The 20,631-nt window shown below is 32.7% G+C and overlaps 1 protein-coding gene across 2 annotated transcripts in view; it reads right to left on the reverse strand.

Moving 5' to 3' along the window:
* LOC124354863 (minor histocompatibility antigen H13) overlaps window positions 1-19,583 on the reverse strand; it is a 31,917-nt gene extending 12,334 nt beyond the window's left edge. The window contains exons 1-6 of one of the 2 annotated variants that reach the window (XM_046805622.1): window positions 19,293-19,583; window positions 15,401-15,499; window positions 11,338-11,420; window positions 9,248-9,422; window positions 6,544-6,727; window positions 339-459 (exon numbers count right to left, since the gene is read on the reverse strand). In XM_046805622.1, the coding sequence (XP_046661578.1) occupies window positions 339-459; window positions 6,544-6,727; window positions 9,248-9,422; window positions 11,338-11,420; window positions 15,401-15,499; window positions 19,293-19,484 (854 nt within the window). In that variant the 5' untranslated portion in view covers window positions 19,485-19,583. The remainder of the gene's footprint in view (window positions 1-338; window positions 460-6,543; window positions 6,728-9,247; window positions 9,423-11,337; window positions 11,421-15,400; window positions 15,500-19,292) is intronic. The other variant, XM_046805623.1, reaches the window with a different exon arrangement.
* Window positions 19,584-20,631: the final 1,048 nt, after the last annotated feature.

Raw genomic sequence — 20,631 nt, forward strand, 5'->3', positions numbered from 1 at the left:
TATAATGTTTCATGGATAATAAAAATGGACAAAAGATAAAAACTTAATAGTAAATTTATGAACCATTTTCATTAACAATAAAAAACATGATATCACACTTAACTATTCTGGTACAAATATTGTACTATTTCCAATATATAGTCTGAAGAGTGAATACAGCAGAGTGTATATATTTATAATTATGTGCATGTATGAATGGGAGAAAGAGACACTCACACTAGAGCTTCTAATTTTATTGCTTTCTGTACAATTGAAAGACATCAATAACATTGTTCATAAATATCGTATTGTGCAGTCACATGATTTAATCTGTACAAATTGGCTAATAAACTGCTTACCTGAGGTCAAATCGTAACAGCAGGGCTATGAAAATTCCAGGAACGACAATGTCTCCCAGCCCAAGCATGGCAAAGTTGTTGGCAGCAACACCTCTCTCCAGCAGGTCTTGAGGAAACACCACTAGAAAAAAATCAGCATATTATTGGAATAGAACATTTACATATTTCACCATACAATATTCAACTAAAAAGAGAGCAAATGTTTACACTGTTTTTAGTTTTGGATTTCGATTTTAGTTAGTTTGAATCTGGGCTACTTCAATCCATGTATGTTACTGGAATACTTTCTATCAGTACTTTGGATCTTCAGGTTATCTGGATCAGTTTTACAGAGTGGAGTCCAATTTTTAAAAACTAAACAATCTTTGTGAAATTTCAGCCTAATTTGTTCATTTGCGAACACGTTAAAAAGGAGGACTACCCTACAAAAGGAGTCCAGAGGTTTTACACAGATGGTTCACGCTTGACTCTAGGGCAGGATACGGAATATACAGACCAGGAGTTAACCTAGCAGTGCCCCTGGGAAAATATGCCACGTTCTTCCAAGCGGAAGTCATGGCAATAGAATCATGCGCCAGTAGACTCATACAAATGAGGACAAAAGGAGCAAAGTACTTGATACTATCTGATAGCGAGGCTGCACTAACGGCACTTGATACCTGTTCGTTTGACTTAAAAGCAGTCTGGGAATGTACGAATGCTCTAGCTGAGCTGGCTACGAATAACAGATTAACACTCAGTTGGGTGTTGGGCCATGAGGGCATTCATGGAAATGAAAAAAGCAGACATCCTCGTCAAAAAGGGAGCGGAGTTCATAATGGTGAGGCCTGAGCCAAGTTGCGGGATAGCTTTCTCCAACAGCAAAGCTCTTGTAAAAGATTGGGAAAAGAGGATAAGAAACATTAATTGGAGTAGAGCCTCAGGATTAAGACAACCTAAATCTGTTTATCATTCCTTATGCTAAAGGGTGGGCAGCTCTCCTAGATCAGAGTAAGGAGGATATAAGTCTGATATTAGGGAAGATGACAGGACATGGCCCCCTAATGAAACATCTTATGAGGGTGGGCCTTAGCCAGACTGACGAACATAGACTCTGCGGAGAAGAGAAGGAATCGGCGGAGTATATTTGGTTAAATTGTCCTGCCATATCAAAAATTCAGAAAAGATTCCTGGGAGCATATCTCCTCAGCCCCAAGGACATCAGAGAACAGGAGCCCTCAAATCTGATTGGCTTCTGTAAAAGCCTCAGATTCTGAGGATACAAATATAAGGAAGGCGCAAAGGACCTTTTTAGGACTAAGCGCGGGGACTGACTGTCTTTTTTTTTCCCTCATGATAAAAAAAAACACACACATGTTAGGCGTTCAGAATCCATACAAAGTAATAATAAATTATTAGTGTTGTAGCAGGGGAGGTTTATAATTGTAAATTTGGAATATGTAAATGATTAGCTTCAGACTTACAATAGCATCACTGTGATGACTGATATACAAATGTTATCAGCTGCTTATTTCTCAAGAATGATAAAAGCAATTCTAGTAATGAAGAACTAACTACAAGATTTTATGAGTAATTATTAATAATACCTTTATTATAGATTGTTTTCAGTTAACACTGCTGGAAAAGTGGAAGTCATTACAGAGGAATTCATTAAAAGAACAGTATGATGTGGTACAGATGGATCAATGTTGAATATTTTACTGAATGAAATTTGTACGATTTTTAAGATCATCCATGTAACCTGTGTCTTAAAATTTAAAATGAGACATCTCCTATTATACTATGATTGAAACTAACAACATAAAGAGTTTAACATTTTTCTTATGCAACTAAAATTAAGGTGACTGTTAGTATAGCAGGTTTAGTTTTCAGGACAATACTTATAGTAAAATTTAAAAAAGAAGTTATCAAATCAAATCACTCTTTATTTTCAAATATACAATAATTACAATTCCAAGCATACTATACTGAAAATACCGCCACATGGCCCGAGGCCTGTGTATGACGGCAAGCTATTATTTAACACAATTTTAATAGAACAGACTTTTTTTAAATATATCCATACAGTAAGCACAATTCAGCTCTCACATCAAGTCTTATAAAATGAAATAATAGTTACAAAAAAAAAAAGAATATCTAAACAAATGTTGAACATGCTATATATGCTGACACGATGGCAAAACAACTGAAAGTAGTTGTAGTAAAATGTAGTTAATAAAGGTAAGTGGGAGTGAGGAGGGACTCAGTGTTATCAGAGCCGACCATCCGCAGCCAGGTAGTAATTAGTCGTTTGAACAGACCAGTTGGTTCATCCCCCAGGTCCCTTATCACTGGAGGTGCCTGTACAATGAACTCACCACGTAGTATGCGTTAATTCTCACATCTCGATGACAGGGACCCACACGCCGCCCCCCTCCCCACCACTGCGGCCCTAGTAGAGTAGCTGTGAGTGGTTTGACCGAGTAACGCCTCTCTATGCCTATAGGTGTAGACCATCCATCACATTCCTGATATATAACTGACATATCGTGAGAATATCTGAATCTATAAACAACTGATATACATGAACTGATGAAAAACATTTAGATTATTTAGAGCTGCTTTGAGTGTCGATTTCTGAATAATTTTAATGGATCAATGATGGTTTTGAACATAGCCCTCCCCACACTATGATTCCATACTGTAAAATAGACTGAACATGTGCAAAATAAACAGTGTTTAATTCATTTCAAACAAACAAAAAAACTAAAGAATATAACATTGGGATTTATAATGAAAATATTGTAAAAATTATAACTACGTTATTAGCCATTTCCATTTAAAATGTCCTATACCCTTTTGTTTCCTTGTATTTGCATTTATTTGTATAGAAAATACTTTTTATAAAATTAATTGTATTACCACGTAAAGAAATATTTACTTATACAAACTGGCACTATATTGAGCACAAATTACTATTAACCCATTGCGGATCGTATGGCACGATCAGGCCATTAATTTACGAATTAATGGCACCAGCAGGCACGAATTAATTTACGGTCAGCGGCCGCACGAACAGCAATGGTGCGCCACATCGTATCACTCACTATTGTATACTAGAAAATTCAGCTGTGAAGGTATTCGTTCAGATGGAACATGGGCCTACTGGGGTATCCGTGATGTAGGAACGATAACACGCGAGCAAGGTTCCGGGGTGGCAGGGATGATGTCTTTAAATCATAGTCTAAATAAAGCGGCTCGGGCGAAGTGATTACAACATCCGGGCCATTGTCTTGACTAAACCCGCCAACATGTACGTCTGCGTCATTTAGTTGTGTCACTAACCTCAAAAGTATTATAATAACAACTGAGGAAAACACCCAATCAGAAGCGCTAAAAAGCAGAGTAAACTCATATGAATGATTTTTCAACTTCGACATACAACTGCGAACTGTATTTATAAAACTTTTGAAAACTCTAAACGTAGACCGTTGTTAAACACTCTTAGTTGACAAGTGAAGACGATCGCCCGATCTATCACACATTAATAGAACTATTTGGAGGGAAACTTAAAAGCAGACCGCTTTTGCTACCTGAGCTCGTCATCGTGCTGTTAGGCCCGCAATGGGTTACAACAAGGGGTTAAATTGTAAATTTATATATTTTTTTATGTAAACTAAAATATGAGAGACACGCTTTTATTAAAATTACACATCAATTAATGTGTTGAAATTGTATGTATTTTATTTATTTGTGAATAGAGCACAAGTATACAATTATAAATAAACTGTTTTAACAAGTTTTATTTGTGTTTCTAACGCACAAAATGCTTAATAAATACATACCTAATAATGTTATTTTTACACATTTGTTGAACTTAATTTATTTTAAAACTTCTCCAAATACCATATAAGCTTATTCAATGTTGTCAAAATTTCACAAAAGAGTATGAAAACATATTAACTAACCTGTGATTCAATAACATTATTTAGTAAAAACTACACAAAACTTATCTTACGAAACTCTATTGAAAGTTAGATATAGATTATTTTTAGTAGTAAACGATTTCTGAGTATTAGTAATATTGCAAACTAACTTTAATTATTAAAAAGAAATAACTAATCACAAAAACAACATCAATGTTATCAGCTGTTCCTATGTTGTAACAAAGATTGTACGCAACACTGCAACTTCACAGCAGGAAATAACATATTCTTCACTTTTATCATACATCAAGGTTACAACAGGTCTGGCCAATTTTCATAACTGGATTGACAAGTTAAAGTAATAACAGCATACTATAATAAAGCTGTATTTACATTGGATAGTCGACGTTGCACAGTGTCACCAGAGAAACATTTATATATGTACCTTCTCACTGGGTACTAATCCGGTCCACATTGCTGCATACATCAGCAAAGAGTGTTTTGTGTTTTGTTACACTACTAATACTACCACTACTCTCAAACAGCTCTCTTATCAGTAGCCTTGATTTAACTGAGACTGTTGCAACACTTTTCTGAACTGTTCCTTGTTTGTGACCTCAAGCTTTTATCTCATTATAATGCGTAAACCTACTGAATACATCAAGTTCCCATAATCTTTATGTTGATTTACTTGTAATCATCAATTAAGCAGAAAATCTCTTTCATTGTATCATGTTATAAATTTAAACAAGAAAACAGTGAAACTTTTTCAGTTTATGTTTATATTATACTTGCATTAAAAAGGTTAATTTTTATAGTAATGATCAATATTTATTGACCATTATTGGATATTAAACTCCCTAAATTATTTACTTCAAATTGATGAGGAAATCTTTTATGTTATTTAATTTAAGACTTCATGTAATCTAAGTAAACAGGAAAAAAGTATAGTTTACTTAAAGAAAATGTACAATTGTCCTGTACGTCTGGGCTAGTAAATCCATGCACAAAAATATATGAACAGTAGTAATATGAATATCAGTGTTAATTTTTAAGAACTTGGAGATACACAATAACACAAACAGTATGCCAAGACTATCACAATATTTTAACCCCATAACTGACACACCCATGTTAACACGGGTGATCCTACTTTGCGGTCAACTGTCGCCCGTTACGTGCCAAACAACTGCTTCACTACAAGACGTCTAGTACCTGTAAGAAGATACACATTGGCCTCTAGTAGTGTTTATGTGAACTACTACAAATCCACAGTAGTGCTGTTTAATTGCTACTATAATCTGATTGTCAACTAAGGAGATATTAAAAAAGCACATGTTGAAGTTTTACCTGGACATTAGAAACAGAAAGTTATTGTTGTATAGTTTTACAATGGTTTTTAAAGTTGCTAGTGTATTTTTCTTTAATTTCTTTTTTATTTTGGTTCAGTGGATATAGCAAGAATAATTTATATTAAAGATAAGGGACATTTTTATCAATGTTACATTTGTCCAGGTATGTTGGTGTGAGTTAGGCATTCAACTGTGTGTAACTTTTCTGAGAATTCAAAATTACATACATTAACTGTTGTGATTTTAGTGATCGGAATGTAGACTCAATTTATTAACACTGATCTGACATGATGAATCAGGAGATTCTGGTGGCAGATTAGTAAATGGCAAATAAACCCAATAGTACCAGGTAATAGCAATGTTGAAAACTCTGCACTTAAAAGGTTAAATGGATTTGCAGAGATTCATGGAAATGGGCATATTTTAAGGACTAAAAGTCATACCTGTTATTATCTGTTATTTTTATCTGATAGATTTAAAATAAGGGCAAAATGTGATTAAAATTATAATCATAATTAAATAATAAACTAAAATAAAAGCCTTATAATAAAATTTGTAGGTATAAATATGTATTCTCTTTTTCTACTAAGCAAGCACAGAAGTCTTAGGAGGTTTTTTGTGCACTCAAGAAGTGTATAATGAAGCCTACCAGTTTACAATTTTAGCAGTCACACAAAATACTGAAAACAACTGATCACGTCTTATTGGTGAAATTCACCACCATCGTCCGATGTGAGATTACTTATTAACACTCTAACCTAGTACAACTTCAGCAAAAACGTCTTTCTTGGATTTCTTTTATTTAATGTATTTGTTGCTAAAGTAACTGTTATGTACACCCACAGTGCGACTAAAAGACGCTTCATCTAAAGCAATGTGTATTATAGTGAACATACTGCATCACTTTATACTTTCTCAAATTTTGTCCTCAAGAAATGCATTACTCACATTTTATTGGTGCCTCAAAAGACTTGGCGACAGTGACCATGACATTGGTCCCAAACACCCAGAAGATATCGTAAACAAAAAGTCCACACAGCAGAATACAGCCGGTAACAACTTTGTTGAGATGGAGCAATTCTACACCATTTATGGCAAATGCAATCCCAAATAGATTGTTGGCTATCCAGTGCTAAAACACAAAAAATAATTACTTTTACAATGAGTAAAGTTTGCAAGATTTCAAAATACTATAATTAAAGATACATTTGATTTGACATAATTGGGGAACAATCAAAGGAACTGTTAATAACTAAATTCATTGGCTACTTGATAGCTTCTAACTCCAATGCCTTCCTTGTAAAACTCAACATAATAAGTACTGTACCTTCGTAATATGATCCGCTGTACATTTAAAAATGTAAATTAGCACTTACATTTTACTTCAATAAAATGTATAAAAGTTTAGTAACACATATTTTCATCAGAATCACATTTCTTTAAACACAATCTCAATAGCTACTCATTTTGTTCAAAATGGATTTCATAAGGAATTTTAATAACCTGAATTTTGTTAACAAGAACTCAAATACAAGTTTATACATACTCCAACAACTCTCTATAGCACAAAGTATGCCATCTTAAGTTCAGTAACATAATCTTACTGTCTTATATTGCTCAATAGCACAATCTGTTATTAGTTCCTTTGATATACATACTGAGTTCAATAATAAATACATATTATGTACCTTATCTGGATTTTATCTTCAGCATAGGAACACTTAATTGTGTAGTTCGTCAAAAATATGTTACAATTAAAATGTTTTCAACAGACTTTTATTTTGTTTCAATTATACTAGTAAATATTTTAATGGTTTGTTAATACAACTCTCTCAGTTCTTATATTTATGAATATATTGTTTATGTAAGAGTGTTAAATTTGAAACAAGCACACAAAAATTCTTGATCCTTTTCTTCCTATCGGATCTACCCAGTTATGTTTAATTTCCTTAAATGGATCCAGTAAATTAAAACATAGCTTTGAAACAACAAATGTTGTGAAAAAACCATTAGGAAGTATTAAGTAAAAATATAGCAGTGTCAAAACCCAGAACTAATTAGGACTAGGAGGTTGCTATTTCCAATTTATTCAGTTTTCAAACATATGCCAGAAATTCCTAGTTACACTAAAATGGTAGGATAAATAAAAATAAACACTTTATGTAGGTACTTACATATGTAAAAATTGCACTCATTTTACAAAAAAATAATAACTTCATAATTACAAATTATGTATATATGTATACACAAGAAAATAAACACAATTGTATGAAATTACTAAAATATTTTAAGATTTTGAGTTGTGTGAATTTTCGAAATTCGTTATCTGCCAGCCAAATCTTTTATTCGCTTCAATCAGAGCTGAACTTGACTGCATTCGGGCTGCCCTTCGTACCACGACATCTCTGTTTCTAACGACGTAAATGCTTCAGAACGTTAAGGTACAACGTCATCTGTTGCGTCTTCTTTGCAGTCATTACTCTTCATTTAAATTAAATTTGTCGTTATGATCCAGAATATCGTAGCCCATGTCATTTTTATTGAGATCCAACTTTTCCACAGTATTAGTTTTGTTGCATTCTTGAAATCTGGAATGAACTGGCATAACACACTCTCAAGCGTTTCAGACTGATTTTCTTCGGTGTCAACATTTAATTGTTTATATTCTTGCCAAAGTTTATTCTACACTTTCATTACATTTTCTTTTGTTAGCAAGTCCCAGGAATCTGCTAACATGCAGCATGTGTTTTTTAAGTTCTACTTTTTTGAAAACTGAATAACACTTTTCTCATTATCTTCCTCCAAAAGATGCCTGCACAGCACTTGTTTCCTGTATATTCTTTTTCAATAACACCCTGATCCATTTGGCTGAATCCTGTTGGGTGGGAAAAACATCTCTTCAATGGAAGCGTATGGTCTCCACTAGCATTTGCACAGACTATCCCTGTATATAATACACTCCTTACTAATCTTTAATACTGGAGTAGCAGTGGATAACCAAGGGATTTTCGCAGTACAGCCTCTCAGTTTATCACAGTTGTAAACATCTTCTCTCTTCAAGCCATTGGTAGAAACAAAATTCATAAATTTAGTTCTGAAATCTTCTTCGGCAGAGCTGTAATTAAGTTATTTTATTCCGTGTTGAGATTTAAAAGTTTTAGCCAACCTGTGCTGGTTTTAAAGTCACTTGGATCCCCTAAATTTTGTTAAAGTAAAGAACCACAAGGCTCGGTTGTAGGCCCTCTTCTTTTATGATTTACTTAAATTACTCTCGTTGTATTCAATGCAAACTTTAAGAAGTTGTTTGAGAACTTCAATGAAATCAAGCTGATAGTTTTTGTACAAAAAATCTAATTACATACCGTAATTCTAAACTGACAGAATTTTGAATTGCAACGCACATTTGAGATTACACTGGAAGAAATATGGAATGATTATTATCTTGACTGGACATACACCTTTATTCTTGGGTACTGAGTCACAGAATCCTAATGCTAAGGTGGCGGTGGTAATCCAATCTACACTCCTACACCGTGACAAAGTAACATCTAGATGGATAATTTACTCATATTCATACAAAATTTATAAAATAAAATTCAATAGGCATAATATTACTGATGATATTTTAATAACTTGACATGTACAATTTTACCTTTTTAACAATGTACCAAGCTCCTATAACAGAGCAGCAGGCTAGACACACTAGATCATGTGATGTGAAGTTGTAGTCTACGAGATACTCTTGCTCCTCCCCGCTGCCCTTGGTGAAGCGCAGATGGAATGGAACATTGGGTATTGCTGCAGGCACCAGCGAGCTTATCAATGGACTAGAACATACCCACTCACTATACATCATGTTTCAGGCTATGTTACAATTACTATAGGAAAGATGTTTTTTTTTCTTTTCTGTATAAAATAGTAGACTATCAAGGTTATTTTGGGTAAAGCTCTACTTGACTGAAAGCTGTGTTTTATCTGTTATAAATACTATATTCAGTAAGTTTAGTTCCATTTTTTTTAGTAATAGTAAATTTATTACTAATAAAACAAAATTATTATTCTTTATGCCCTTTTTAATACTATTTTAGCTTTTTTTACTAGGGAAATGGACTGTACTTACATCAAAACCATGTTTGCATTTTACATTGTAACAAATATGATAATAGTTGGATTCAACATTGATATATTAACAACTTAACCCCTAGGCTTACGCAGTCCATTTCTTACTTTATTGTTAAGTTTTCCAATTCATAATACATAGACAGTCCTTGAAATATAACCTATAAACTTACAAATGAAGTAAGTTAGTAAGTTATATAGGTAAGTAAGTATCTGTTTGCTAAATAAAAACAATCTAAAGGATGGAACATTACATAACTAAATAAAAATGTATTGTTTATAATTACACAATCAGCAGCTGCTGGAACAAAAATAAACCATAAAAGTCACAACATCATAGCTGGCTATTTTCTGCGGCAGATTTGAAAACCATAACAAAGATTCACAGATTTGCATGTAGACGGACCAAATTCTTTCTTCAAAGATACAAAAGGGCTCCAGCAATATACATTTATCACGTAAAAGTATGTAATATACAATACAAAATAACATAAAATAAATCTGGTTTTATGCTCTGAGAAAAGCTTTATTGAGCTACCAATGAGTTTGTGTTCTTAGATTTGCATGTATTTTCCGAACTTTTACGTTTTCCACAAAAATACAAAACAGCTCCAAGATGATATATATATACCAAGTCAAAGTACACAATACACCTAAGTACTGCATTATGACATAATACATCTGGTGTTATGCACTGAGTTTTTTTTATTAGGCTACCAATCAGTTTGAAATCTTAGATTTGCACGTAGACAGTCCGAAATCTATAAAACAAAATACAAAATGAGTCCAGGTTAAGACATATACCACATAAAAGTACACAATATACGCTACATTATGACATATAATTAATCTAATTTTGTGACCTGAGATTTTTTTTATCAAATCTGCTGCCGATAATAGCCAGCTATGATGTTTTGACATTTATGGCTTAATTTTGTTCCGTTATAAACGATAAATTTATATTTAGTTATGCAATGTTCCTACCCATAGATTGTTTTATTTAGCAAACAGATTTCATTAGTAAATTTATAGGTTAGGTTTCAATGATTGTCACTGTCACCCGCCATTTTCTTCCCTCGCTTCAGTTTGTGGTGGGAACTGACTATAAAGTACAGTGGGGGTAGTGAGAGGAAACTCCTTGGTGGAATCCATTGACAATTTCACACCGGTGTCACTGCCAATCACATGCTTCCTCAATTTGCTTTGCTTATATATCAAGGACGTATAATTGCTTATATTATACAAATACCCTTACATTACATAATTAAACATTCATAACGAAGAGAAATATATTTTGCATCCTAAAGTTCTCACAAGCATGTAGTAGCTTCTTTTCTGATAAAAGATAATTTTTATTAACAAATATCAAGACACAAAAAGTATTTTCTAACTAGATTAATATTATAGTAGACTCTTGGAGCAATTGGAAAATTCTTTAAATATTATAGTGTTATAATAGTGTTACTAAATAGATTAATATTAATATAAGGTACTTTTACCGACATAACACACATCATTACAACACAACATCATACATGATGTGATAACATTAGAACTAATGCATCTCATTGTTTTCCATATAAAAGAAATTATAAATATTTATATTGTCATTTCAAAGCCTACCTCATAAGATGACAAAGTGCAAAAATTCCTAGGAAGAAAAAGTATCCTGTTAACAGTAGGTTGATATATTCCTTAGAAAACAGCTGAAACAAATACATTTCATTAGGGAATGGCCATTAATGAAGAAATTATATTAGGCTATAGTGGAATATCACTTAACCAGTTCAAAATTTTATTAAATGAGTTTTTTATGGTTTTGTTTGATATAAATCCAATAAATTAAAATCTTAATAGCACATTACTTGACCTGGACATAACACTGGTGTAAAAGTCAATGATTCTAAAATATAAAAACTTTTCAATAATTTTTACAACTGCTAAGTATCAAATAAGAAATTTTAAATAAAAGTCAGATAAAGAACAGTCAGCCAGTTGTTTCACACAGATGAGAACATAAAATGTCAGTAGACACCTTCTTGGGCACTCACAAAACTATAACACAAAAAGTGATTGTGTCTGATAGGCTCTTGCAATGAATGCCAGGATAAAGCAAAAATAAATATATCTTTTTCCAGAATTAAATAAGAAACTTGTGCAATACTTAGGTCTTCTGAATTTTTTGGCAGGGACCACAAAAATATTGTACTGTGCCATATTCAAAGTAAGCCCTGGTGTTACTTAATTTTCCAATCCAAAATTGTTCAACAACCCCACTTCAAACAGAAGAAGATGGTTAGAAAAAGCCTAGGAATTTACCTGATGCTTTCAATCTTACATTCCACTTTTTATGAAGAAGATAAATTATATAACTTTTTGGCCTCCTAATCATGTTTCAATCAATACTAATACAAAACCCCACAAGCACTGCTAAAACTCAAATATTTTCGTATATCAAATACATTTCAGGCTATGAAATATATTTTGGAAAAAATACACATAAAAGTATAAGGAAGTACACTTATGTTAAGGTAAGGTTTTCACATTATGAACCCGGTTTCCTAAATTACTCAACCTGACCAACCCAATACATATTTAGATGCATTGCTTTCTGGAACTACTCTACAATTATATTTATACAGGCTATTACAGTTCATTTACAATATAATTAACTTACTGACATGTTATGATAAGACTGAAAGTCCGGGTAGCAGTATCACAATTATGATGTGAAAAAACATTTTCACCTGAAACTTTGACTAGGTTGTTATCTCTTTCTAATCTTATCCATCATAATAAATTACGTAAAATATTACTTTTTATGTAGCCAGCTGATGTTATCATGTGGGTGGGACTCGCAGCTCTAGTCAGTAGGATGTAAAATGGCAAGTATTTTTAGCAATGAAATCTAAATATCGTTTATGTAGCTCAATCTAATTGTGAATAATCAAAATAATACTGTACTGTCTCCCAAGAAACATTTTTTTAGGTAACACACTATACTCATATATTTTACATGATCCTATAAAAAATATTTTACATTCTTACAGACTCTGTACCTTCGATGTGAGACAGCCCACGAGTATTCAGTACATAATTTTAAATGTAAGCATAGGTTTACATGTTTTAAAGGGATGGTCAAGCATTCAGGATGGTCATTCTTCAGAATGACGCAAACCACATTTCAAAAGAATAGTTAAATTTAAAATGCTGATTACTCAAAGATTATTAAAATAAGCTGAAAAAATTTTGGAACCAGTCCAGTGTTATTTAACAAAAATTATGTAGTTAAAGCTAATGATTAGTTAATTTCTTTATTCAATAATGTTGATAAAATATTGTTTTTAAAGGTTTTCTTCCCTTTTGAACTACACTGAAATTATTACAAGCAAATAAGCAATGCCTTATTCATAAAGGGATCATTTGGATCAAGAGACCTCAATGGCCATCATTTTGTTATTGCTAATTAATTTAGGAGTTACTAACTAATATGGGAGTCACTACCTAAACATTGGAAGGTTCTCAGAGATTGCTTGTTTTTTCTATCAGTAGAACTTTGCCCATTAGTTGAACAATAACAACACATTAAGGTTTTGCCCACGTCAGAAATAAATTTTTCTAGCTTATTTTGCCTTTCAAACAGTTTTAACCCTTCCCACGCGGAATTTATCTTTCAATTTTGACTCATAACGCGTAATTAACTTTAAAAGTTTTTTACATTTTACCATCTCTAATTTTTATTTTAGTTAGTGGTGGCTATTACGAATAAAAAATAATACAGTATTACAAAATAATCAGACCCCTATATTTTTTAATAAATTTTCAAATTTTACAAAAATCGTCAGGATTCGCCATTGCATAGAACAATATAGGCCTATAACGACACAACAAATAAAGTAATAACAAAATAAAAAGATAATATAATGCTAAATACAACAGGAACACGTATAGTAAATAAGAAAATATGGCAAAACAGCGTTAAACACTAAAATATCCCGTGCCGGGATATATCCGTTTACCGCAGACTGAGGCTAAATCACGCCACGAGAGACAAAGCCACGGCCTCCCACCACTGCGACACGCCAATGAGGTTCAAACTGTAACATCTGCTTTTCGGAACAAGTATTCAACACTCCCTTGAACTCTAGCAGATTCCACGGCAACTACAATTTATTAAATAACACAAAATAGACTTTGAAGGATATATCCGTTTACTGCGTTTCGGTCAAAAATAGACCTAACGGATATATTCATTTGTCGCGTGGGAAGGGTTAATACCTGCTATGACCTGCTGTCATATGAGTCTTAACATTCACAATAAGTGATTTTATATTCATATGATTACAAACCACTTTGTAAATGTAATTTTAAATAAAATTAACAAATGCAAATTTCAAATTTTCAGCTTAATGTTACGGCTTATTTCCAAAATCTTTGAATAAACTTTTTTTTTAATGAATAATCCTTTTGAGGTTTGTGGCATTCTTCTTTGCTTGACCAGATCTTAAAAATGATGTGCAACCTATGCTTACATTTAAAATTATCTACTGAATCCTTGTGGGCCATACCTCATCGGAAGTTTGGATTGGAATTGGTTCTTTGCTCCACCACACCATCAACCCATGATGGTGGTAGATGGTTATGAACGACTGCGGAATTATGATTGGAGAAGTCACTGATGATGTTAGCATGTCAATTGGCTCATGCCATGCAAATTTTTTCAATCATTTTGCGTATGAAATGTATTGCACCAAAATTGTTAAATTTTGAACAGCAGTTGATGGAAGTTGTTCAAGAGTCACTAAATTAAGTCAAGGACGATAAAGAATAATTGAAACATGTTGTAACAGTGAAGGAGGAGCGTGAAGGAGGAGCTCTTCTTATTGGAATACACAATTTTTTATTAATTGATGAAAGAAAATTTTATAACAGGTTACAAAACATGGGTTTATGGATATGATGCTGAAACTACGGCATAATCATTCCAGGAGACATTCTGGATCGCCAAGACCGAAACAGACTTGACAAGTGCAGTCGATCATGAAGGTTACAATCACTGTGATTTTCGATTTGAATGAGATAATGCATCATGAATTCTTGCCACAAGGTTTAAACGGTCAATGAGGAGTACTATCTGCATCTTACAACCGTTTGCTTTAAGTAATATAAAAAACTCCCCATTTTGTGGAAAAAAATCCATGGCTTTTGCATCATGACAATGCACCTGCCCACACTTCATTGTTTGTTCATGAATTTTTTGGTCAAAAACAGTACTGTTAAGATGCTTCAGCCTCTACATTCTCCAGACACGGGTCTGTGTAACATTATTTATTTCCAAAATAAACAGAATTCTTAAGGGCTGTTGTTTTACAAGCATAGATGACATTGAAACAAAGAGCTAATAATAGAAGAATAAGTGCTGACAGAAGTGCATAATATTTAATGGTGACTGTTTGAAGGTAACAACATTAATGTAGACTGAAAAATCTTTTTTTCAAAAACTTAAAATTTCCATTCATTTTTGAACATACCTTGTATATTATATTCTGTGTAGCTGATCAAAACAAACTTTGAAATAAATAATTGAAATTTTTATATTCACCTGTGACTCTTGGCTAAACCACAAATATTCTGATAATAATAATAATAAAGGAAAAAAACAACTACTGTTGGTAATATAACTAACCTTAAAGAAAATGTAGAGACCAAACAAAGCGGCACTAGCTATTAAAGGAAACATGGCAGCGTCTTTATGTGACATAGTCTCAGGCTGTTCTCCTGATTCCTGAAACAAACAATCAAACGTTTTTTATTTGTCACTACTCATTCAATTTTAAAACGCTTAAACATTTACATTAATTTTAAAAAATTATGCTCAGTTGGATGATTGTTACTTGCATTCCTAAGACCAGTATATAAGGCAGTAGGTTTTCTTGGACAAAAATTGGTAAACACCTAGAAAATTATTAAACTTCCAATTATTCCCAATATTATTGTTATGAAAGGGTATTTTCAGTCTACAAAAACTACATTAATGGGAGAATCGGTAACCGAGTGGTCTAAGGTGTTGGACTTTTAAGTTCAAGAAAGATAGTGCAGATTCAAATCTTGCTTGAAGTACTGTTGATCTTTTAATATAAAAATCCACTCTCCTTGTGTTTGAAAAAAATCTCACACAGGCCAGTGGCACATGAAAACATGTAGAATAAAGCTGAAAGAGAATCGGTCTCTCCTTTTTTCTATATAGAAAAGAAGAGTAACACCTGAACAGTACCAACAATTTTTAAATTGGTTATTCTGAAAAACTTTTCAGAATACTTCATTGTTTTAAGATTTGAACAAATATACACTTTACAAGAAAAATATCAGGGATAGTGTTTACTTTAGCCACATTACCTAAAATGATATAAAACCACTTTTAACAATTTCTTCAAATAGTATAATTTTATTTCCAGAAAGATTTCTTAGGGAGTCACATACATTCATACATTGCAAAAAACGTGTTTTAATTTTAGGTTATATCTCAAAGTTATAGTGGGGTAGGTAAAACAGGAGGGCATAACAGGGTTGTCAATATTCACATGAGAATTTGAGCAAAACGATTAGGTATACCAACTGAATTTGAGGATAATTTAAGACATTTTCAGAACTTTTTTTTCTGTTTTTCGTCATTTAGCCCAGGATTTCTACCTCTACAGTGAAATTTATTCATCCTCCGTGGTGAAAATTATTCATTGATTTTTCCTTTGTTATTTTGGTCCTATTGGCTATTGCACAACTTCTTTGGGCATTTAAACGCTGTTTTTCCTGATTGGCTAGAGAGTTGGTGGTGTAGTCAAAAATCAGTACCTACTGAATCAGAATAGTTGTTTATCTCTTTGGTGGTGCTAGTGATTCATGTTTTTCTGTGTATTCACAATGTAAAAATTTGTGTTGCGAGTGCACCTTAAAGTATAACACTTATTTTTAAGAATGATCAGAAAACACAATGTTTTTTTTAATTTTACTTCGTAGTGCTGTTTAAACTGTTTGTGCAATTGTACAGTAGCGACCACTGTCATACTACAAAGAATAATATGGTTAGGTGAATTTGAAATATTTTTCTGCTGCTCTCAACCAGCATTAGTGATCAGCCATATGGAATTTCATATTTTGCTGATCTGCACTATCTTGTACGATGTCTTTCATTTATTGCTATCAGGCGCTGTTGTAGCCTGTGCTGATGGCCAGAGGCATCGTTGGCTCATTTAACTACTAGTGCATTTTACAAGATTATTAAAATACTGTTCAACCTTGCAAAGTCTAATTGTTTTCTGTTTTTTTTTTTTTTTTTTTTTTTTTTAATGTAATTTAAAGAATTTTTCTTTTACGAAAACAACATATATTGTGAAGTGGATAAAGTAATCATTATACCAAAATTACGATTTTGTGAGACATAATTATGGTGAGAAATCTTCCATAATTCTACAACTAAAAATTTATATTGGTTACTGTATATGTCATAGATAGGCTAACTAAATTACTATATCGCCAGTACAAATGATAGGCCTGTGTTTTATTCAATAAGAAGCACATTTCTTAGTTGTTACAACAAATGTTTTAAGAAACAAAACCTCTAAAAGATTTGTCAGAAAATGGACACAAAAACATGTTTTAGAAAAACATTTATAACAATCGAACAACTATTATAAAAAGGGGATCATTAAACCCCCTTCACCCCCAAAAAAGGGGAACTTTTTAGATTTAACCAACATGGACATCTGCAAAACAGCTATTATCTACTATTTCTTATTAGGGTATGCATACTTGCGTTTTATAAATATAAAAACTTAAAGATAACCTTTACAAGCACCCACGTGATCTAAGTCTGAATTTGGGTACTACATTGAGGGATGTTTTTCTTATTTTACCAGAAGGGCAGGGTGATGCAGAAGGTGTCACCGAAGCCCGCACTGGTGGCCAGGGGCATTTCTTATCTATTTGCCCGATCCAAATCACGTCCTAGATCGTACAACGTGATCTGACAACGTTGGAGAAGTTAAACAATCTAGGACTTGATTTGAGGTGGGGGAAATACCAATCAGAAATACCCCCTGGCCATTAGTACGGCATTCAATGGCATCCAACACTTTTGGCAAAATAAGAAAAACATCACTCGAGATGGTACTCAAATTCTAGCTCAGATCTTGTGAGCGCTTGTAAAAGATATGTTTAACATTGGTACTACTAACATGTTTACGATAACCTAATCTAAACCTACTTATATCGCATAATAACATTCCATAGCATAATAGTCCATTCCTAGCCTAACTTAGTTGCTTGCACGAAATTGCCTCTGCTTCTACTGGTTACAAGTAACCTAAAACCAGAGAATCGTTATGGTAACATCAAATCATCCAGTCCAGCTGTTACTGAAATAACAGTATCCAAGTGATAGGTTACCACTGATATACTTGTTACCGGCACTAACTCTGTCCATGTGTAGTAATTACAGCGTGTACAGTGATTATGTACATGTTTTATTTCTGTCAGACACAGCTTACCTTCAAAATAGTAAAAACTGAGTAAATGTAAATTGTTTCATTTGTTACATTTTGTATTTATAAATATTGATAGCCTAGATTGTTTTTTATTCACAATAGTGTTATAATAACTTCATACTTAATTTGAAATGCCTATAACTTAATTTGGTTCCAGAAGTTATATTGAGGATTCTCTACTCATGAATATCAATGATTCGATATTATCGATCATTCAAGTGTTGGATGCTTATTATACTGCAGCCCTTCAGTATATATCAACACTGGGATCAAAAGGTTTAAAATGCAAAGGGGTAGGGTACGATAAGCGGACCCGGTTTTTTATATCAAAATTGGAAAACAATATTACTTAATCATAACCTTCGATATAATCAATCGATACTGATTAATTATTTTGAACAATTAACTTTAATCTGTATCAACAGCTGTAAACACTTTAAAATAATACTCGTAATGTAATATTTCAATTTTTATATAACTAGCCTAACATTTTATTATTAAAAATGGCATTAAATTTTAGAAAACTACATGACAATGCTTTGAAAAATTATAAGACATATTCTTCAACATGTTGGACTCGTACCGAAAAACGTATGTGAACTTTGTGGGAAACAAACAACTGTAACTGTGAGAGGAGCAAATATGATTGTCTTCAGTTTTCCTAATTTTGGTTATAATAATTTGTTTGATCACTGTAAATATTAAATTCATATTTTAATTTAAAACATATGATTGTTATTGAGGACTATAGATACTTTTATATCGATTGATAGTCTAGGATTTGAGATTCGAATATTATGTATCGATGACTACATTCTTCGATATAAAAAACCGGGTCCGCTTATCGTACCCTACCCATGCAAAGTACTGTATTTGTTAGCTGAGACTTTCAGCTTTAACTTTTAAAACTTGTTTTAATACACAAATTACAACAATCTTTAGTACATATAAATATTTAGTTATACCTATTAACACCCAATTGCATAATTACATTAGTAAAAATGCAAAATAAATTAAAGAGACACATAACTAACTTACCGCTTGTTCCTTATGGTGTTTGACAGATCTGAAAGACCCAAAGAATATGGGAAGAAGAGCCATAATAATGAGACTACTGTATGCAACTGCCATTCCTTCCGGGGTTGCTGGAATTTTTCCGGTTTCGTTAGCACTACTGTTCGTTATATTTTCTGTTAAATTAGCCACGACATCTTGCACCACGTCTGCCATGTTTTGGTTTGATTTCTAGTAAGGGACAACGTGAAAGTGCGACAGCAACGGGTCAACAACAAGAGCAGAAAAGATACGACACGCACACGACTACACGAATGAAAGCAGAAATCAAGACAAGCTGACGTAGCGAAGTAGTGCCAACTAATGAAATAAAACATTCCTTAACTTGTACTGCAATAAGGTAATTTTAAATGCTTCCTTTTTATACAAGAAATAATTTATCCCAGCGGCCGAATGCTACTCCATTCAAAACCTTTCAACGTACTGAATTAAAAAAATATTTCCTCAGTATAGTTTCAGGGCTTATCAGATGTTGTTTGTTCCATAACTTATTTATTTCGTTGTATTCGTTGTGTTTTGTGATGTGTTCGTAAATTTTAAACTTCGACGACTCCAGATTGATAATCCTTGCTTTTAATACAGGGTGACACAGATTAACGGGAATTTTTAAAAAATCTAAAAAATAAGAGTGATGGAAGAAAATGGTTTTATTTTGTATTAAATGAAACATCAAAACTTGCCATTTATGAAACACTGATGGAATTTATGATTTTTTTAAAAACAACATCCTTTAGGTGGCGTCCTTGTCTACGAATGCATTCTTGAAATCTGCGGTGGAGATTCCTCATTGACCGCTGCAACATCTCAACTGGAATACTGTTAATTTCATCCCGAATTCTCTGTTTTGAACTCATTTACAGTTCTTCGTCGAGTTGTGAACACTTTAGTTTTGAGGTAGCCCCACAAAAAGAAATCGCACACGGTCAAATCTGGCGATCTAGTGGGCCAGGAAACTTTTACGATCTTATTATTTATTTCAACGGCGAGAAAACCCAATACATCAAAAAATATACAATGAAAAATTTTTTTTTTTTTTTTTTTTTTTTTACAAGTGGGTGGCTAACATGCATAAACTAAAGAATTGACAAGGAGCTACGTAATAACTTACAAACAAGAACATAATTAAATTGATATTAAAACAAACATCCGTAAAGTTCCCATTCAACAACAAATGAGAAAAATAAAATATTTAGAAGAAAAAAAAAGATAACAGAATTAATATCTATGAAAGGATAACAATTTATATAAAAATCTTGAAGTTATAGGAAAACGATAATAATAATACATTTCCAAAGAATCAAAG

This window comes from Homalodisca vitripennis, chromosome 2 (genome assembly GCF_021130785.1).
Source record: "Homalodisca vitripennis isolate AUS2020 chromosome 2, UT_GWSS_2.1, whole genome shotgun sequence".
Taxonomy (NCBI): domain Eukaryota; kingdom Metazoa; phylum Arthropoda; class Insecta; order Hemiptera; family Cicadellidae; genus Homalodisca; species Homalodisca vitripennis.